The sequence below is a fragment of the Umbelopsis ramanniana genome (assembly GCF_025399195.1).
Source record: "Umbelopsis ramanniana AG unplaced genomic scaffold K450scaffold_2, whole genome shotgun sequence".
Taxonomy (NCBI): Eukaryota; Fungi; Mucoromycota; class Umbelopsidomycetes; order Umbelopsidales; family Umbelopsidaceae; genus Umbelopsis; species Umbelopsis ramanniana.
The window spans coordinates 126,134-146,356 of NW_026252088.1; the positions used below are offsets into that span (position 1 = coordinate 126,134).

At 45.4% G+C, this 20,223-nt stretch overlaps 7 protein-coding genes across 7 annotated transcripts; 4 read left to right on the top strand and 3 right to left on the bottom strand.

Moving 5' to 3' along the window:
- Positions 1-312: 312 nt before the first annotated feature.
- Positions 313-2,464, bottom strand: K450DRAFT_218352 (uncharacterized protein). The gene is made up of 5 exons (XM_051585192.1): positions 1,971-2,464; positions 1,773-1,898; positions 1,593-1,704; positions 1,249-1,525; positions 313-1,185 (listed from the first exon to the last, which is right to left on the bottom strand). Exons 1-5 carry the CDS (start codon positions 2,059-2,061, stop codon positions 640-642), a joined length of 1,152 nt encoding a protein of 383 aa, XP_051449145.1. The 5' UTR covers positions 2,062-2,464; the 3' UTR covers positions 313-639.
- On the top strand, positions 1,928-6,365 carry K450DRAFT_218358 (uncharacterized protein). Its single transcript, XM_051585193.1, has 12 exons — positions 1,928-2,464; positions 2,523-2,668; positions 2,737-3,098; positions 3,163-3,372; positions 3,461-4,305; positions 4,374-4,589; positions 4,656-5,025; positions 5,101-5,441; positions 5,507-5,635; positions 5,727-5,864; positions 5,930-5,981; positions 6,055-6,365. Exons 1-12 carry the CDS (start codon positions 2,197-2,199, stop codon positions 6,245-6,247), a joined length of 3,270 nt encoding a protein of 1,089 aa, XP_051449146.1. The 5' UTR covers positions 1,928-2,196; the 3' UTR covers positions 6,248-6,365.
- Positions 6,366-6,434: 69 nt separating this feature from the next.
- K450DRAFT_168516 (uncharacterized protein) lies at positions 6,435-9,283 on the top strand (the record flags this gene model as incomplete). The annotated part of the gene is made up of 2 exons (XM_051584078.1): positions 6,435-8,882; positions 8,948-9,283. The coding sequence occupies 2 exons, from the start codon at positions 6,435-6,437 to the stop codon at positions 9,281-9,283; spliced, it is 2,784 nt and encodes a 927-aa protein (XP_051449147.1).
- A 346-nt stretch (positions 9,284-9,629) lies between these two features.
- On the bottom strand, positions 9,630-15,687 carry K450DRAFT_218375 (uncharacterized protein; the record flags this gene model as incomplete). The annotated part of the gene is made up of 11 exons (XM_051585194.1): positions 9,630-9,809; positions 9,874-9,954; positions 10,027-12,513; positions 12,605-12,830; positions 12,900-13,128; positions 13,206-13,262; positions 13,326-14,662; positions 14,732-15,056; positions 15,123-15,331; positions 15,416-15,557; positions 15,622-15,687. The coding sequence occupies 11 exons, from the start codon at positions 15,685-15,687 to the stop codon at positions 9,707-9,709; spliced, it is 5,262 nt and encodes a 1,753-aa protein (XP_051449148.1). The 3' UTR covers positions 9,630-9,706.
- Positions 15,688-16,964: 1,277 nt separating this feature from the next.
- On the bottom strand, positions 16,965-18,193 carry K450DRAFT_218380 (uncharacterized protein). The gene is made up of 3 exons (XM_051585195.1): positions 17,594-18,193; positions 17,160-17,530; positions 16,965-17,095 (listed from the first exon to the last, which is right to left on the bottom strand). The coding sequence occupies exons 1-3, from the start codon at positions 17,735-17,737 to the stop codon at positions 16,999-17,001; spliced, it is 612 nt and encodes a 203-aa protein (XP_051449149.1). The 5' UTR covers positions 17,738-18,193; the 3' UTR covers positions 16,965-16,998.
- On the top strand, positions 18,046-19,169 carry K450DRAFT_218381 (uncharacterized protein). Its single transcript, XM_051585196.1, has 2 exons — positions 18,046-18,322; positions 18,419-19,169. The coding sequence occupies exons 1-2, from the start codon at positions 18,216-18,218 to the stop codon at positions 18,777-18,779; spliced, it is 468 nt and encodes a 155-aa protein (XP_051449150.1). The 5' UTR covers positions 18,046-18,215; the 3' UTR covers positions 18,780-19,169.
- On the top strand, positions 18,910-20,137 carry K450DRAFT_218385 (uncharacterized protein). Its single transcript, XM_051585197.1, has 3 exons — positions 18,910-19,144; positions 19,222-19,290; positions 19,366-20,137. The coding sequence occupies exons 1-3, from the start codon at positions 19,039-19,041 to the stop codon at positions 20,058-20,060; spliced, it is 870 nt and encodes a 289-aa protein (XP_051449151.1). The 5' UTR covers positions 18,910-19,038; the 3' UTR covers positions 20,061-20,137.
- The last annotated feature ends 86 nt before the right edge of the window (positions 20,138-20,223 follow it).

A 20,223-nucleotide genomic window follows, 5' to 3' on the forward strand; every position in this document is an offset into this window, starting at 1 on the left:
AAAAAAAGTCCAACACAAAAAAAAGGCGTCAATGTCAAATTTAGCTCATATTCTCCCTGACTTCCTTCCTACGTCGTCTCCTTGCGCTGGAAACCATGTAAAAATATAAGCAATGTCATTGATCAATGCGATAAAGTGCTCTGTTGTTTACTAAGCATTGCATATATAATATGTGTATATGTATTTTTTGCCACTCTAAACATTCGTATAGTTCACCCTGCCTGACGCATCCCCCACCACCAAATGAGAGATATAAGAAAAAGTCCCTGACCACGAAAATAGTTTGTTTTATAATAAGGGTAAGGTTTCAGTGCTATATTTACCGCATGTTTGGCGATGCCCAGTGCAGGTTTGACGCAGCAGCAACAATGAATGTTTAGAAGACGGAAACTCAAGTTGATTGATATATAAAGAGTGGGTGTGCGCGAAGTATTGAGCTAAATGCTGCTCCCATTGAACTTCAATCCATAGCAGCATAATGGATGGGGGGGTTTAAAATCGATCTCTTATATCGACAGGAAATGGTTCCATGTTTACAGGGTCATAGCGCAGAATGCCTGGCTATTGAAATTTTTATTTTCATGTATTTTTGTATGTGTGTTTTTAGGCTCAAATGTAACAAAGAGGTGGTTGGAGGGTTTAGGCAGTGGCAGCTTCAGCTTCACCGGCAGCCTTCTTCTTCTTGTTCTTCTTAGCACTAGGCTTCAAAGGAGTGGCCAAAAGCTTAACAAGCTCCTCATCCTTCAATTCCTTGTCACTCTTGACAAGAGCAGGGTCGTAAGGGGGAGTGGTGACCTTGACGTTACCGTTCTTGGTCAACAACAAAGTAGCCAAGAATTGGACAACAACGCCATCGCGTTCGAACAAGATGTCGTAGGGCAAAACAGTTTGGTGCTTGGCGCACTCAATGATACCCATACGGGACTTGCGCTGATCATCGAGATCACGGAGAGAGAATGGGAAGTTACCAAACTTGGTGTTAATCTCAGACAAAACTTGACGGGAAGCAGCCATCTTCAATTGGTAACGGGTACCAGTCTTCTTGTAAACGGTGGTACGGGTTTCCATTTGTCTGGTCTTTCCTTCACCGGTGGAGACAAGAATGTCAACGGCGTAGACTTCGTTTTCAGCAAAGGAAACACGCTCAAAGTCGCGCAAGTGATGCTCGCTGGGGTTGAGGATAACCTGGGAAGAAATTCGAGGTGAATGACCTTGGATAGCCTATACCCATTGTGTTTTCTTCCTTACCTGCTTCTTGCCATCAACAACATCCTTCTCCTGTTGGTGGGTCAACATACCCTCAACGCACTTGACGCCGAAATCATCAGTGATTTGAGTAACAGCCTTGGTGACATCCATGTTCTTGTTACCGGGCTTGATCAATCGGATAGCAGCCTCAAGAGCGGTGTGAGCAGCCTTCATGGCGTCAGCAACAGCTCCAGTGATAGGCTTCTCGGCAGAAGCACCAACAACAACGGTGTGGGCAATAGGGGAGCCGTAACCATCGATCTGGGCACCGAGTTGGCTAGATGAAAAAGTCAAAGGTTAAGACTAGAAAAAAATAAAAAAATCAAAGAGGGGATCAATCTTACATCTTGACAACATCACCATCCTTGAGAACAGTGGCGGCTTCGGGATCGCTCTCGATGGGGGAGAAGTGGGCAACACACTCGTTGATAGACAAGCAAGTGGGGAAAGCAATACCTAGTGGACGAGGCAAATTTTAGCATCCTATGCGTCATAGGTACACACGAGTCAAAAACAGTTCCTACCCTTGGGAGTCTTGGCCTTGTTGTAGACAGCCTTAGTACCCTCTTGGATGAGCTTATCACCCTCAACGCAGATATCGAAAACCTTGGCGCCAGCGACGCAAAGAGGAATGACCTGGTTCAAGACACCTATGGACAAAATAAACAATCAATGATCACGTCGAGATCGGGGGGCGGATGAGCCTGGCGTGAATTACGTACGGGTTGAGATTTCAGCTGCGGTCTTATACTTTGTGACAACATCAGGGTTCTGAATGGTGGGGTCGACTTGCTGTTGCTGAGCGTCTGCCATGGTGTTTTGCAAGAAAGGAAGAAGGAAAGATTTTTCGACACCGTGAAGGCTGAAATGCAACACAGTCACAACTTTTTCGCCTTCTTACTGTGTTGAAATCCGACTCCCAACTTATACCAGCTTTATCAAACCAGAATGCCAGCAGTGACTACTGCCAAATTGCAGGAGCTGCAAAGCACTTGCAAGAACATTCGTAATATATGTATCTTAGCTCATGTGGATCACGGCAAAACAACCCTTTCCGACTCATTGCTCGCATCCAACGGCATTATCTCCAGCAAACTCGCTGGTAAAGTTCGGTATTTGGATTCACGAGAAGACGAACAAGAACGAGGCATCACCATGGAATCGAGTGGTATCAGTTTGTATTTCCAAGTACTGAAAGCCATCATGCAAGGCGAAGGTAAGTCGCACTCTCTGTGGTTAGCAAAGCGACCTCATTCTTCTGACACTACGCTTAGAACAAAAGACCATTTCTACTGAGTACCTCGTGAATTTGATTGATTCACCCGGGCATGTGGATTTTTCGTCCGAAGTATCGACAGCCTCTCGATTATGCGATGGTGCGCTGGTCCTTATTGATGCCATTGAAGGAATTTGTACGCAGGTAGGTGTAGACGCATTATGTAATGTAAAGGCTGTCACCGAAATTTAACCATCGTAAAATTTGTGTAGACAATTACCGTGCTGCGGCAGGCATGGGCTGAAAAAGTTCGACCCATTTTGGTTCTCAACAAAATCGATAGACTGATCACCGAAATTCAGCTCACACCAATGGAGGCGTATCAGCATCTTAATAAGATCTTAGAACAAGCCAATGCTATCATGGCCACCTTTTTAACTGGAGATCAGATGGCTCAAGAGGCTCGCAAGGTAGAAGAAGAGAAGCGAAAACGATCCACTAAGGACAGTGTAGAGGATATGGCGAATCAAATGTATGATTGGAGTATGGAAGAGTTGGACGATTCCGATATCTACTTTGATCCCGCAGTTGGCAACGTCATTTTTTCTAGTGCCATTGATGGATGGGCTTTCAGGTAACAGTGGATGATCTCGTGGAAAGTTGGGTTGAAATTGGAATACTAACCACCTTCATATTAGAATTCAGCAATTCGCCACCATTTACGCTAAAAAACTTGGGTTCAAGGAATCCGCACTTCGAAAATGTCTGTGGGGAGATTTCTACTTTGATCCAAAGTCAAAGCGAGTGATTCAACAAAAACATCTCAAGGGACGAAACTTGAAGCCAATGTTTGTTCAATTTGTGCTGGACAATATATGGGCTGTCTATCAAAATGTGGTGGTCGAGCCGTAAGTGGATTTTTATGTATAATACGCAGCGTCTTTTTTGAGCGGACGTCTCCCTTTTTGTCATGTAACTGAACTTCATCTCATACAGTAATCGCGAACGAACAGAGAAAATTGTCTCATCCCTTAATCTCAAGATCCTTCCAAGAGATATGCGCTCAAAAGACACCAGAGTTCTTCTCACCGCAATCATGACACAATGGTTACCCTTAGCAACGGCTATCTTACTCACCATCATTGAGCAACTACCATCACCAGATGTTGCACAAAGGATACGGTTACCAAAGGTTTTATACCCATTTGCAGAAGGCGAAGTACAGCCTTCCAATGAGGCTGAGAAAGCTATGTTCGAATGTGATCAATCCGAAAGTGCACCTGCCATTGCCTACGTCAGTAAAATGTTTGCAGTGCCTACCGAAGCCCTGCCTGAGAACCGCCGCAAGCTATTGACAGCGGAAGAATTACGTGAACGCGGAAGACTTCATCGTGCCGCTCTTAAGGCTGCTGCTGAAGGCAGTGCTACTGTAGATTTGAGTGTCAGCAATGACGATGCCCCTGTCGATGTTCCTGCTTCTCCAGAGCCTGAAAATTCCTATGTTGAAAAAAACGAAGAAACGTTGATTGGATTTTCACGTTTGTATTCTGGCACACTGAAGGTTGGTCAGAAGATCTATGTACTTGGACCAAAGTACAAGCCGCAAGACCCAGAAAAGCACTGTTCAGAGATCACCGTTAAGAGCTTATATATGATTATGGGGAGAGAACTGGAATCTTTGCCTGAGGTAGCAGCTGGAAATGTATTCGGCATCGGCGGCCTTGAAGGTCATGTGTTGAAGAATGCCACACTGAGTACTACCAAGGACGTTACCAACTTGGCAGGCGTTGCAACCGATAGCGCACCTATTGTCCGTGTTGCTTTAGAACCCGAAGATTTATGTGAGTTTCGAGGTTGTGAACATGGATGTATCACATTTTACTTATCAGCCGATTCTTTTTGCTTACAGCTGAAATGGACAAGCTCGTCAAAGGTCTTCGCCTACTTAATCAAGCTGATCCTTGTGTTGAGGTCATGCTGCAAGAAACGGGAGAGCATGTCATTATGGGAGCTGGCGAATTGCATTTGGAGCGCTGCCTTAAGGACCTTCGTGAACGATTTGCTAAAATTGCTATCCATGTTTCACCACCCATTGTGCCTTTCCGTGAATCCATCGTTAGTGGAGGTAACGTTGCCTTATGGTACGGACGCTCTTTATCCATCATCTAACTTTATTTTCGTATATGTTTAGATCTATCTGCCAACAAGGAAAAGGATGGCGTGACGGTCCCCCGAGGCACAGTGACAGTGCCAATACCAAGCAAATACCTCAGTCTCAAAATAAGAGCTGTCCCTCTACCCAAGAATGTGATGGAACTGCTCGCATCTCACACAGCTACTATTAAGCATATTGTGGAACAGAAAATTGCTCGCAGAAATGCGCAAAAGCAAAACAAGGACGTTGATATCGAAGAGATCAAAGCGGATAACATTACGGGTGAGCTTTCCGAACAGAAGATTCTGTCTGCTGCCGAATTCCAAGACATGTTGAAGAAGGAGTTCCAGATTGCTCAGGCTCAAGGTGGTCCTTTGGCTTCTCTATGGGATGGCATTGTTGACCAGTATGTATTATACTTTATATTGTTGTGAATGCCTGCCTGCCGATACGTTCTCAATAGACTAAAATGTTCTTGTAGAATATGGTCATTTGGACCGAAGCGAGTGGGACCCAATCTTCTTATCAATCGCATACCTGGTTATGTCAGAAAGCACTTCTTCGATGTCGACGCTGAGAAGTCACAGAAGCAATCTGACGGAAAGGAAGACAACTTAGTGGATGATGAAGTGGTCGATGTCATTCAAAAAGACGAGCGACTTGGCATTTTAGACGTGGACTTTAATATCCATACCGCCTTCCAGCTTTCAACTCTCACTGGTACGCTTTGTGCCGAGCCTATGCTTGGTGTATGCTACATTGTTGAAGACGTTATTGTGAACAGCGACGAGATGGTCGGTCCGTCAGGAGAATCAATTGATGGTAAGAGATGATACATCCTATGCCAAACACTATGTTGTCATGATGCTCATTGCAAAATACTACAGTTCGATCCAAGATCGGTGTCATTCAAGGTCAAGTCATTTCCACCATGCGTGAAGCCTGCCGACAGAGTTTCTTGGATTGGTCTCCAAGACTTTACCTTGCCATGTATTCATGCGATATCCAAGCATCAGGTAAGGAATGCAAACTAACTAATTTACAAAGGTGTTTGAAGATGCCTGAAGGCTTATATGACTTTTTTTCTTTATTTCATCTTCACTTTAGCTGAGGTGCTCGGTAAAGTTTATGGAGTTATCTCAAAGAGACGTGGGCGAATTGTACATGAAGACTTGAAGGACGGTACCTCATTCTGGCAAATCAGTTCGCGCATGCCAGTTGTGGAAAGTTTCGGCTTCTCTGACGGTAAGGATAACCACTGAGCCCAAGGTATTATTACACCAGAGACTTACTGATATTTTGATTCTCAGAGATTCGAAAGAGGACTTCAGGCGCAGCCAGTCCTCAGCTTGTGTTCAGTGGGTAAGTAGGAGTCTGCGCAAAAGGTATTAAAAGGATTTAGGATATCTATCTAACTTATGCCTTGCAACTACAGGTTTGAAATGCTGGACCAAGATCCCTTCTGGGTGCCTACTTCTGAGGAGGAATTGGAAGACCTCGGAGAGAAGGCGGACCGAGAAAACTTAGCTAAGAAGTACATGGATTCTGTTCGCAAGCGCAAAGGCATGTTCGTAGAGAAGAAAATTGTTGAGCATGCCGAGAAGCAGCGAACACTGAAGAAGAACTAGATAAAAAAAAGTACATAAAGTTATCTGTAACCATGGTTCATTGTTGGTTGCTAGGCACCACCATCGTAGCGCAGTCATCAAAGGCTCAGCATTTCTCGCATGTTGGGAACACAAACACAGAAGGCGTTTTTTTGCTGTATGTCTTGTCCCCTCTCGTGTTTTTCAAAGATCACCATCTCATCTATTCATGTCCACCACCGACGACGACTTTGCGGGTAAAGAAACCAAGAAATATCATGAAGATGACAGCAATGACAATGTATTCAAAATTCTGCCAACGGCCATCCTACAGATTTTGCCTGGGATAGCAGTAGCAGCCAAGTCCACAGACAGTATTGTAAGCGCAGTCACTCAGTGGATCAAACTCGAAACCCTTGCACGTACACTTGAAGTTTGGCTCGATGCGCTATGTGAGCAGCTTCCCAACTTACAGGAAGAGACTCGACTATTGGGCCGTCTCAGTATTGGCATTGCTTTCTTGCTTGAGAGTGGTCGAGCAGGGCACGTGGTGACGCCATCTGATCTGTCTCTGGTATGGAGCTTGGTACAAGACGCCCTCACCAGTGCATCGGTAAGCCTTCCTCTCTTCGCTGCGTCTCGTAGTGCGCAAGGGTTTCTCGCAGTTCCCCTTTGCAGTCTGATCAAAGATGGAGATATTGAAGTCCTGTTCAGATTTCATGTCTGGCTTCCAAATCAGTATCGAGGAAACCCTGACGTGGACCTTCATTCGCACCAGTGTTCCTCCCAGAGCTGGATTCTGGCTGGGGAAGGGACGGATCTTTCCTACACCGTTGAGGCGACTGAGGATTTTGAAGGCGCAACTCATTCCAAGTACGCACTTTCCTGGACCGCCGAGGATGGAGCCGACGACGATGGAAATGTTGGAGATAACAAATACAAAACTCGCCAGCAAAAATCAACCGTGGTCAATACTGGCAAATTAGTAAAAGCTGCACTAAGACGTTCGGAAGTTCACACTCGAAACACTAGTTACACCATCGACGCCGCAGCATACCATCGATCTGAAGTTTCAATTGATATTTTGCATGCCACCCTGTTCGTTTTCGATGGCAAACGCGGTTTCGTGAAAGATGCGGACGTCATGGGCCCAAAGGATGGCACGTCTTTTGCTCAGAAACGAGACCCTGCAGGTGTAACGGCTGCTCAACTCGTGGGCAAGGTCGAACTTATCCGCTCATGGGAGGCTTATTTGGAGCGAAGTAGACAACATGCCATACGTGCAGATTGGGAACATGCATTGCGGGAACTGAATAGTGCCCTCATTTTGTGCGATTCGGATGATGACTTTCCAAACAGTTCTCGTTACAAAAGCCTTGTCCTTGGTGAACTCGGCAGTATCAATAGGCGTTTCGGGAGATATGACCAAGCCAGGGACCTGTTAGAGAAAGCGGTTGAAGAACTAGGACAATGTAAAGAGCGTGCAGATTTCAGTGGCGAACTATGTGTGGTCTATCGTCATTTGGGTGAACTTCAGCTGGCAAAGCAGGCGGCGGAGATCGAGTACAATACGGCTAAAGAGATTCAGCTTGAACCTTCCATATGTCGCACCATTGGCAACTTGGGCATGATTAACTATCAGCTTTCACAGCGAGATGGAGACGGTAGCTTGTTAGACTTGGCGATCAGACAATTGACTGAACGTATTGATGCTGCTCGACACATGAGAAATACAAGTGACACAAAATCAAATGACCCAAAGGTAAGGGCGCAGATACGCATGACTGCTACAACTTGGGAGGCTATCGGCTTGGCTCGACTCTCATTGTGTTACACGGCTAAAGGCAACAATGAAATGGCTGTAGACGCTGCGTTTTTATCATTGACTGCCACCAATGCCTCCGAAGATACGACGGTCATTGCCATGAGTCGCTTCTTTTACGGACGCGCTCTATGGAGGAGTGGAAAGCTCCAAGAGGCACTGAAGCAATTTAATCAGTTTTCGACCAATACCTGCACGCCTGTCATTGCTATGTGTAAAGAGCCTTCGATGGAGAATCGACAATACTTGCGAGAACTGATCGACGCTGGTGCAAATATGGAGCTCATCGACGAGCAAGGCTACAATGCATTAGATTATGTTGTGTTCAATCAAGATAAAGAAACCAAACAAATTGTTCTCGAAGGGCTTCGCCAACAGTATCATAGTGAGGCCGACAAAAAATTGGCGGACCAACATCTGGATGCGATGCGTCGAAAAGGCTATCGTGAGCTGTTCCAGGAGAAAATGCGCCCTGAGTTGCTTGCTCATGGTGACGGCGACCGTTTGATGCGTCTACGACGTGTATATGCAGATGAGCTTGATGCTGATGAGAAGAAGAAGGAATTATTTGATGGTCTCAAGTTCATACCTTATTCTGACTTCTGTCAATTTGGAAGACTTCCGCGATCAGACGATGGTCTGGTGCAAAGCTTTATGTCAAGCTCGCACGATGGATCTCAAAGCCACAAGGCTGAATTTGTGATTTTCATGTCATACCGATGGATCAACAAGCGTCCTGGGTCGACATCCCCTGATGATGAAAAGCATACACAATACCGTCGCATGGTCAAAGCCGCTGAGGATTTCTTGGAACTTCATCCTTCCGTGAAAAGAGAGAAGCTGGGTATATGGTTGGTAAGTAATAGAAAGACCCCCTACTAAACAGTCGTGTATCAGTATCTCATTCATTCTCTCTAAAGGACCATGCCTGCGTCGACCAAGACTCCCCACAACCAGGCGTCTCGGCACTACCCATGATTGTTGCGCAGTGCAATGCTCTCATCAGCCTCATCGACGATACATACTACGAGCGTGCCTGGTGTTCTGTGGAAGTCATGATGATGCAAACGCTGGTAAAATCTTACAATATCCATCTCTGGTACGAGCATGTAGCGGAGAAGGAAGGCGTTGAAAAGTCTTATCTACGAAAGGGACCAATGGATATGGAAATAACCATGGCGGCAAAGTATTTGACGTATGAAACGGATCGACCCAAGATATTATTTTTGGAGAGGCAGACGAAATTGTTGGGATAAAGAAAAGGAAATGTACGGGTTCTCATCTTCATGCCATTTGCTGCTATGAGACCGCCTGCCCGCCCGCCCATATTAGTTAGTTTATGCCATATTATGTAGTATAACCACGGAAAGAGTGAATCTACTCGATAACTTTACCCCAGCTGAAAGAGGACTCGCCTACCTTTCCACCATATATTTCTAGTTAATTCTTAATACGACAGAAGCATGAAAGTCGCATCAATGAAGGAAGCTACGGATGATCATGAATCGTGGTTTTGGGGCATGTTATGTACTTTGTATTTGCGAGAGGAGTTACTGTTACTACCTACAAACATATGGCAATCCAGCAAGACGACACTCCTTATTGAAATTTGAGCAGAATATTGAATCAAATTGTTTTATTGAAAAGATTTAAGTGGATCCCGCTTCGTTCACACTGATTTATCCGCGGAATTGAGTGAATGCAGGGTTAGAACCGAACTGCGAAGTCGGTGGTGGGTTCTGCTGCTGTTGCTGGCCGAATGAAGCTGGCTGACCAAAGGTGCTGGAAGATGAAATGTGTGAGAAGAATGGAACATAAAAGGAAGCGCTAATCATATCGTACTCACCCTGTGTTAGCAGGTTGGTTGGCAAACACGTTTTGTCCTTGTTGAGCAAAAGAACCAAAACCAGAGCCAGATTGAGCAGCACTACACACCGAACCATCAGATTAGAAAACAGTGCATTCATTTTATACTTATTCAACAATGCCTTTCACTTACGCAGCAAATCCACCGCTTGTACCAAATGATGTAGACGATCCAAAGGTACTCTTTGGAGCAGTACCAAATCCACGGTTCATATTTGAGCCAAAGTTCGAAGTGGCACCAAACCCAGCGCCAAGACTAGAAGTTGAGCCAAATGCTGGTTGAGCACTTGCACCAAAGCCAGAACTTGAACCAAAGCCTGATGACGGAGCATTTCCACCCAAGTTAGTCGTAGACCCAAAGGATGGAGTGCTGGAAGCGGCACCAAATGAAGTTGTAGAACCGAAAGATGGCGCAGGGGCATTGCTACCAAGACCGGAAGTGGCACCAAAAGAAGGTGTAGCAGCATTTCCGCCAAGGTTCGTAGTAGAGCCGAACGATGGTGGATTGGAAGAAGCTCCAAATCCAGTAGTGGATCCAAACGATGGGGTTGGGGCATTGCCACTAAGGTTAGAAGTTGAACCAAAGGACGGCGCGGGCACATTGCCACCTAGACTGGAAGTGGACCCAAAGGATGGAGTTGATGAACCAGCACCAAAGCCAGAACCAGTTCCAAAGCCAGAAGATGCAGGCTGAGAGCCAAATGGTGCTGATGTAGCAGGCGTTGAACCAAAGGTAGATGGGGCGGTAGTTCCAAAGCCGGATGGTGCTGCCTTTGCTGAGCCTCCAAATGCTGGTGTAGATGAAGTTGCGCCCCAACCTGACGAAGATGTTGCAGTAGTTGTTTCAAACGTTGGTTTAGGAGCAGCAGATTCAGTCTGTGAAGTAGCTTGCGTAGTAGCAGGCTCTGAAAGTGCAGAGCCGAATCCAGACAGGGAGAAGGATGAGGCATCAGCTGGCGCTGTTGAGGGTACAGTTTGTTCAGGCTCTGGTTCAGACATGGCCTCTTCTTCCTCCTCCTCTTCTTCCTCTTCTTCGTCATCCGCAGCTGGTACCACTACTCCAATGCCTTTCATAGCTAACTCAATTTCATCCTCTGGAGCCAATCCATCTTCTTCAGGCACTTGTTGCTCTTCTTCCTGTACAGCAGGTTCTGAGATCTGAGCTGCATCGGCGGTGGATGACTCAGTAGCCTTCTCTTCAGCAGGCGTAGTCTCACCTACAGCAAAACTGTCAGTCTTACTCTCACCCTGTGCTGTGATTTCTTCATCAGTACCTTCATCTTCAACGTCAGATTCTAATCCCTGTTCGTAATCTTCGTCACCGGATCCATCACCCATGCGAGGATGCTCAATCACGTCAAAGGAAGAAGCAGTGTCACTTGGAGTAGGAGACGCTGGCGTGTCTTGCTTTTCGGGCACATTGTCCTGCTTGTGAGTTGATTCTTGAACCTCTTCCGGTGCTTTTTCATCTTTTTCAGGCACCTTATCACTCTCTTTAGATGCCTCTTCAGTTGGCTTTGAGCTGGGGATTCCGAACGGCGCAGGCTTGTCCTTTGCATCAGTTGCTGAAGCACCGAATGAAAGCGTCGGTGATGATTTAGCAGAAGATTGACCAAACGAGAAGGAGAGGGGCGAAGCAGACTTGACATTCATTTGCGATTCTTTTATGCCTTTATCTTTAGCAGGCTGTTCTCCAACTGGGGTATTACCAGGGCTGCCCCATGAAAAGGGTTTGGCCACCTGTTCTCCACCTGAAGTATTACCAGGGCTGCTCCATGGAGAGGCTTTTGCTGGTTGTTCTCCACCAGGGGCTTTACCAAAGCCACCCCATTGAAAGGGTTTTGTTGGTGCCGGTGACGCTTCTACTTGGAAACTGAAAGACGGTTTCGATTCTTTGGTTTCCTCTTTCTTCTCAGTAGCTTGGGATTGTGGTGAAGTATCCGTCTGAACAGCCTTGGTGTCATACACCTTTGGTAGGGAAGAGCCAGACTTGCTCTTCCACGCAGCGCTGTCTGGTTGTGTCGACACCTCATCGTTTTCTTCCTCGTATTCCTCCTCATCTTCATCGTAATCATCTTCTTCTTCTTCGTCTTCATCTTCTTCTTCCTCATCCTCTTCGTCTTCGCTATCTAACAAGCCGAGCGCTTCTGATTCCTTTATAGGTGATTTACGGCTACGAGGGGTAGAGATATCAGACACATCCAGAGATGCAAGGTCGATGCCAAGCGGTGATGGATCAAGTGGAAGGTGTGTTTTTTTCTGAACCACAGGTTGAGGAGTGATTTTGTGAACATTTGCTGTCCTTGCAGATGCAAATGAGCTCAAACGGCTCAGGAAGCTTTCTTCCATGAGAACCTCACTGGCTGCTTCAAGGGCTTGTTGAGATGCCTTGGGTATGTGTACCTTCTGCTGTGTTGGCTTGAGCTGGAGGTGGACATCCTCTTCTTCGCCAATAGACTCGTCAAAGGAGAAGCGTGAACTATGTGCTCTTGGCTTTGGCGTTTCTTCAACAGTAAGACTGGATAGCTTGGATTCTAGCTCGTCCAATTCAACATTATGGACAAATAGGCCATTTCGGACTTCTCGAATGGTGCGATGGATGGTATATAACGATGGGTTACTGTGGTGAAAAGATAGATGAGTGAATCATGAGCAAGCACGATGAAAAAATAAGGGGGAGGTGGGAGAAATGAAAGCAAGCAGTGTCTTACCTCAAACCGCGGTATGCTTTTTGATTGCGAAGTATATTTTTCTTCGCATGTTCAGTCTTGCTTTCAGCGTCTTTAAAGGAATCATTTACTTCGTTAGCCAACTGCTCAAGGCGTCGCAACGACTCTTGGGCTTCAGGGCCAAGGTGGTCACTCTTGCTTGGGGGTTGTTTGCTAGAATCAGCGGAAGCATCCAAGAACTTCTTAATTTCCAACTGCTTGTGAGCATCTGGAAATGGAACAGTAATAAGTACAAAGTGTGCGAAGTAATTCTAAGAGATTTGAACGTGACACTTACTTTTGACTTCACCTTGGTCAAGCTTAACCATATGAAGCTTAATCGATTCACCATCTTGTTGAATGACTTTCATTTTCTCAAGAAGCTGTCTTGTCAAGCTAACTTGAGTCTTCAAATCACTCAGTTTCCATTGGTCAATCTTCTGCAGAGCTTCCAGGGTATTCAACTTTGGATTGGAAATACGGTCTCTGGCATTGATTTTCTCGGAAGCCTCAGCAATAGTTCGAAGCTAGATGGTAAAACATACAGATCAGTACCGAAAATATCGTTGAGATGCAGCATATATAGTTCGTTAGTTCAACTTACACTATCTAATTCAGCATTGAGTGTGAGATACATTGACTCGAATTCCTTAGCCATGCCCTGTTACAAAGCGTTAGAAAATACATGCAGACACGCGCTACAAACATTTTAAACGTAGCTTACCTTCAGTTGCGTTTTCTTTTCCGTTTCTGCCGCAGTTGGTGCAGGTTTTGTTGCTACAGATTTAGGAGGTGCAGACTGAAGACCTTGAAATGAGGATGGGGAAGAGCCGCCAAAGCTCAAGGCGGGTTTGTCCAGCTTCAAAGAAGGTGCGGTGGAGGTATCTGACTTGGGGCTACTAGCAAATGAACTAGGTGTCTCAAGAGGGGATTGGAATTTGGGAGCTTCAAAAGATGGCTTTGGGGCTGCTCCGAAGGAGAAGCCTGTATTGGCCGGTTTTGATGGCGAACCAACATTGGATGATGTGGGTTTGTTAAGGCTGAAAGGTGTGCTTGCTACCTCCTTGGCAGGTGGCGATTTAACAGCAGTACCTAAAGTGAAGCCTCCAGGGCTAGCGTTTGCAGCACCGGTCTTAAATCCACCAGAAAAGGGTGATGTACCGGCTGGTTTAGCTTGAGAACCAGCACCAAAGGAGAAGCCACTTGCAGCTGGCGCGGTAGCAGTCTCCGTTTGTGATTTCGAAAAGCCGAAATCTGTTTTTGGTGCTAGGCTAGGCGAATCGAACTTGAAAGAGTTCGATGGTGACTGCGCTGGTGCATTTGAGCTTCCAAAAGATGGCATTGGCGAAGACACTCCTGATCCAAACTTGGCAGTACCAAACCCTCCTGGACCACCAATCGTTGAGGTGGCAGGAGTTGGCTTCGCTGCGGTGAAAGACGAGCTGGCTGGGGCAGTAACTGCGGCAAAGGCACCCGCAGTAAGACTTTGAGGTTTGATTTGCCCAGAATAACTTTCATTTCTTTTGGCTGCTGAAACATTGAGACAATGGAAAGCACCCATGTTGGCTTCATCGTTGAGATAATAAAGGATCGGAACAGGCTCGACAAGGTTTTCGGGCTCGCTAGGATCAAGTGGTTCTAAGCGCTCGGTAGACGAGAAATCCACAGCCAAGCCAAATGGCGATGTGTCCATATCCGTTTTCTCAGAAAGTGGCAGGTTACCGCGAGCAGTGTCATCCAATTCCCATACAGCCCAATCGCCAGACTTGTCTTGTCCAACCACGCCGATATGAGCTGAAGGGGCACTAGCAACCAAAATCACGTATGGTGCTTCTTCACCTAAACCTTTGATGACCTGCATGTAATAATTTCCTGTTCTTTCTTGCTGACCAAAGGGCATACAAATATCGGTCAAGCGCGTATAGTGCTTGATGGTTGTCTTGGGTTGTCGAGTCACAATGTATCCATCATACAAGTGAGCAGGTTGTTCATCGTCTGGTGGAGTCGGTGCTGCATAGATAGGTAAAAACACATTGTTTTCAACCCATACGACGTTTTGAACTATGTCACACCGAGAAAATGATGTTAATTTGATGGCTTCAAGGAATGCTATTATAGTAAGAAACCTACCATAACGGTCGTCACTCTCGCCGCCAGCAACGGTCATAGCAGGAGGAGGTTCCACAGCACTCTTCAAGTTTCCTTCCAAATCATATTGAGACATGAATCCCTTTTGATTTCCCACAGTGATTTGTTTTCCCTTTGGTGACCAACAGATAGCAGTGGCACCAGTTTCTGCAATCTTAGCTAAAACCGACCCAGAGCTAAGTGACATGTACTGACATGTGTGGTTCTGAAGAAGTACGGCAATCACATCAGGTTTTTCTTCTGGATTAGGTCGCAAATCCAAGATCGGCGAACCAGCTGAGAAAGTTTTAACAGGTTGCAAATTGGACTAGAGTTTATAAATTAGTGCCATGAGATGACGCGCAAGTTTACAACAGCAAGAGTGAGATCGTACCTTGGTGGACATCGCCTTTGCATCATATACGAGAATAGTGCCATCGGCAAGACCAGCAATGATTTGCTCCTGAGAAGCTGTGAGTCGAAGGTGGTGTACACTTCCCTGTGAAACTTGAACGTCGATTTTGTTGTTGAAGCTCGCAGTTTCGCCTTTTCCAGCCTTGTTAAAGGTAGTGCGAAGATCGGATAGTTGGCCGAGTACAAAACCTGGCAAGTGCGATACGCCATTTTGACATTGCAGTTAGAACACGCGGCGTTCGTTCATTGATTAGCATGTTTCAAGTTGTATACCTTTCGGTGTGCCAGCTACAAAGTAACCAAATTTACTCGAGCACTCTAGCAGAGACACATTGCCAGGATAGCTTTTGGTATCGAATGGATCGCCTGATAAGTTGACTTTGACATCAGGATTCAAGGCTTTCAGTTGAAGAAACTGCAGGGGATCAAAAGGTGAGCATGTTTCAGCAATGCAATGCAAGTCTGTGCCATTTTATTACCTCTACTTCCTTCTCGGAAGGTTCGTCACTGTCATTGTTTTGACCTAGAACCGCAAAGCTACTCATGCCTTTGATTGTCAAATGGTTGCAAAGTCAGAAAATGGATGCTTTTAACGCGCAAAGCGAGTCACATGTCCAGAAAGTTTGGCATTGTTGGCGGGAACAAACAAAATTTTGATGAATGAAAGCTAGAAGCTCCAAGGTTATGAGCGCAGGCTATTCAGTCAAGATGGTTGTTATTTTGATGATGCCTAACTTTAATGGTAGACCTAACTAATTGCTATTTGTGCTTCAACTTTTCGCTCCGAGGTTTATTTAGTTTGAGCTGGCCACGATGCGAGATGAATCGTTTGAGATAAAAAATGCAAGTGCTTTCATCCAGCAGGGATCGAATACTATTGATTGATAAGTACGATTTCTTATAACTCAAACAAGGATCTTGTTGACCAAATTATGCTACAATGACAATAACGATAGTGAAAATTATATCATATAGTCGGTACCATGTCATGGTGGATGGCTAATAAAGAACACACACTTTACGATCCATTTTATTAAAACCGCCAGACTGAAACGGCAATACCTAGAGACATAAGTGTTGAAGACAAGTTTACCCAGCATAAATTGATAATCGACACTGCCTTCTTCCATCTCATTCATATCATTTTACCCATATCGTCGAGTTGTGCCTTTTGAATTCTGTACCTTGCCATGCCTCCAGTGGATACAATATAATTTAAATCTAAACGATACGATTGAATTGAGGTTTATTGATGATATAATACAGGAGAAGAAAGTCGATCCAATTCAAAGGGTTCTAGTATCTATCATGAGGCGGAAAAAAGTGTAGTGTAGTGACAAGACCATGGGATGGTCGAACACAGTAGCTGATCTAAAGTTGCTTTCCCAATCGAGCCAAATGGTAGTTGATGGTGTTGGTTGCTTTTGACTTTTTGACCTTCAGAACGGTAAATGGTGTCAATAAGAAAGAATCAGAGAGTCACCCAATGTTTGTAACTTACAGGTTTGGACATGCATGTGGCAAGGGCCTTTGCGGTTTGTGCACATCGAGGATCGTCCACACCCGCTCGTGACCAGCATTCAAGCATGGCACCCATTTCGCCAATACAAGGACTGGCTTCCAACAACTTCTTTGGTCTAACTTTGAGGGCCTTGAGTTTCATGGAAGTCTAATTGTCAAAGACACAACAAAAATTCATGGCCGAAATGAACAAAGTAAATACTTGTGACTGCTTCTTTCATCACACTCCCATCCAAGCCAACAAACTCGGCTACCGTGTGCAACGACACCGTTCTCTTCCTTTTTTTTTTCATATTAATACATTTATTTTAGGGTAAACTTCTGTCGAAACCATTTTACAACACTCCCTTTGTGCTAGGAACGTCATTGGTACCTGTATGTTCGACAGCTTGGCGAATGGCAACGGCCAGGGCCTTGAAAGCGGACTCGGATCTACAAAAAGTCATGTTGTTAGCGTCTCCAACCCTCTACCTGAAAAAACGATTCTTATATTTACCGGTGATGATCGTTGTCACCTTTCAAAACATCCACGTGCAGCGTTATGCCAGCAGCGGTGGCGAAGGAGAAGAGAACGTGAGGAATCATTTCACAAGAGAGGTCACCAATCTTCTCTCTTTTTAAGCCAAGGTCGATGGCGGCAAAGGGACGACCGGAGATATCAACAACAGCTCTAGACAAAGCTTCGTCCAAGGGACAGTAAGCATGGCCGAAACGCTTGATACCCTTGGGAGTACCAAGAGCTTGTTTGAAAGCCATACCGAGGGCAATGGCGGTATCTTCGGCAGTGTGATGGTCATCGATATGCAAATCACCAGTACACTTGAGGGTCAAAGACCATCCACCATGCTTGGCCAAAGCATGATACATCTATGGGTATGAGGTTAGCGGAAATGTTGAAGTAGTTGGAGGACATGCATGACAAATTCATACATGGTCGAGAAATCCAATGCCAGTGGCAATGTCAATTTGTTGATCCATCTTGGAGTCCAAGTTGACCTTTATGCTGATATCGGTCTCATTGGTTTTACGTTCGATAGAGGCAGCTCTAGCAGGCTGTTGTGAGTTGTCAGACATGGTTCAAAGAGCTTAGTAGTTGGCTGGCTTCCCGAAAAAACCAAAGATGGGTCATTTGTGACTGCTGATCTTTTGCTGCCGATCTGTCATTTTTTGACTGGCATTACACTTTGTCTTTTTCACAGTGGGTTTCTTTCATAATTATGACAACGTGTGATGCCAGCTGCAACTGCTATAGCGTTATTCTAATGTGAAAATGGCATATGTGCTAATGATAGTGGGTGTGCCAACCAATCCAATTGTAGCCCATATCCTGACCCTTCCAACATAAAGAAGTAGGACCACCACGGTGTGTTTTAGAATAATTATGAGAATCAAGGGTTAAGCGAGAGGCTTGGTGCGTTAATAAAGGCACAGGTTGTTTCATGGTGCCCGTCAATGAGCGGTGTTTTAAAAGCCGGCATGAAAAATAACAGCGTTTGTTTATTCAAGACGGCTTTCGTTTTCCCTTTTTAATTTTCCCCTCTGGTTTTGAGATATGGAAGAAGCTGGAGAAACACGATATGCTGCGGAGCTAACTGAACAGACAAAGGCTAACCGACTTGATGCTCGCTTACTTAAAATAAGCGGTAAATTTCGTCGCAGGTAAAGCAGCATGTGTTTCTTTATCGGTTCAAGTGTGTGCAGTCTGAGATGAGAATTTTTTTTTATTATTTATTTTGGACTGACTTAATCCACTAGAACCAACGAATCCGGATATCATTCTATTATGGATGTCTGGGTGGACTTGTTTCCGTGCGTCCAAGTGGCTAGTTCGTTTGAAGCTTGGTGGGCTATGCAATACATGTTGCGCATTACTGGCGAATTTCATGAATACTGTGATGGCTTTCGAGAAGCTGATGATATTACACAGATGGCCAGCATGTTTGACGAACTTGAAAAGGCATGGTTAGTGTTATTGGAACGGGAAGGGCTCAGTACAACGGACAAAATTCGATCCATCAATTTATTTCGAGATGGTCAAGACAAAGCTGGCGTGCTCGGTGTCCCAGCAGTGTATCAGCAAGTGGTGAAGGTCCTTGCAGCACAGCCAACGCCGTAACATGGATCGGCCACTTTCCAGACGGCACCGTGAACTGCGCTAGGCGGTCGGTTCATTCAGCAGCGTTTATTTAATTGGCCAGCTATAATTGGACAACTCGAGAACTGTGGTTACACCAGCTTATTGATGTTACTGCCAAGGTTCGCTGCTAAACCTGTTGCTTCCTTGCTTTTAAAGACCTTTTTTTATTTCTCTAATTTCAATTTACACGTCCCTTTCTTCCTTTTTCTCTCTTTCGCTTAATACACTCCCTCCTACTATGAAACTTTTGTCTGTTGCTACCTCTGCCTTGCTTGCTCTCGGCTCCATCGTTTCAGTCGTCAACGCTGATTCTTATTCTGATGCTATGAAGGAGTTCTGTGGCGGTATGTCCACTTGAAACCTTTCTAAATATAACGCCCCTAATTTTTGCTAAACATAAACATTTCATCTCGTCGTATAGGTATCACCATCACCTATCCTCAAAAGACCACCGTTGTCAAGGCTGGTAGTGCAACTAAAGTTTCTGTCAGTCAGTATCATCCTAGATTCGTTCTCGACGCACTAGAGTGAAAACCCCGCTTTATTAACCCTCTCAACTTTTTAGCCCGTGTGCCCAACGCTCACTTCAAGACCATCACCGGTCTCGATCTTTACAAGGTCACCAACGGCAAGGCCCAGTACCTTAAGAACATCTGGCACGGAAACTACACCTTGAACACCCAGGCATCCATTCAGGATAAATTGGATGCTAGCAATGCTGCTGGTCTCTACTACTATCGCGTTTGGGTCACCAACATCATGGGTGGTGAACACGGTCCTGACTGCACACCTACCTCACCCACCTTCAAGGTCACCAGCGCCAGCGGCCACACCAACGCCGACGGCAGTGTCACTGAGGATGACCTCAATGATCCCACTCTTTACCACCCCGACTACCAAAAGGGTTGTTTCGGTCTTGATGTGAAGTACCCTGCTGAAGGTCAAACTATTGACATTGGCAAGCACCTTCGTCTCCAACTCGAACGTGATAGCGCTTCTCAAACCGACGAGTTGTTGCAAGTTGATCTGTTCAAGGGTGACCCCAGCAACCAAGGCCAATTCGTCCAGAACGTTTGGACCGGCGAGGAATCTATCAACAACATCCTCACCCTCAAGGACCACATGGTCCTTCCTAGCAACGTTACAAACGATGGTGATTTCTTCTACAGCATCAAGGTCAGCTCCGACAAGGTCGACAAGGCCGAAGATGCTTGCACCTTCTACTCCAAGGGCTTCAAGATTACTGGAACCTCTGCTTAAATGCCAGCCTTGAATTTTCTGCCTTAATTCTTTTTATAAGCAGTAGAAAAAAAAAAATAGGGAAAGAGACAGTAATATATACACAATGGCTTGTTTCATTATTTCACCTTCACATCCCTTCCCTTCGAAAATTGCCACCCCCGTCTTTGTTTTATCACACCTT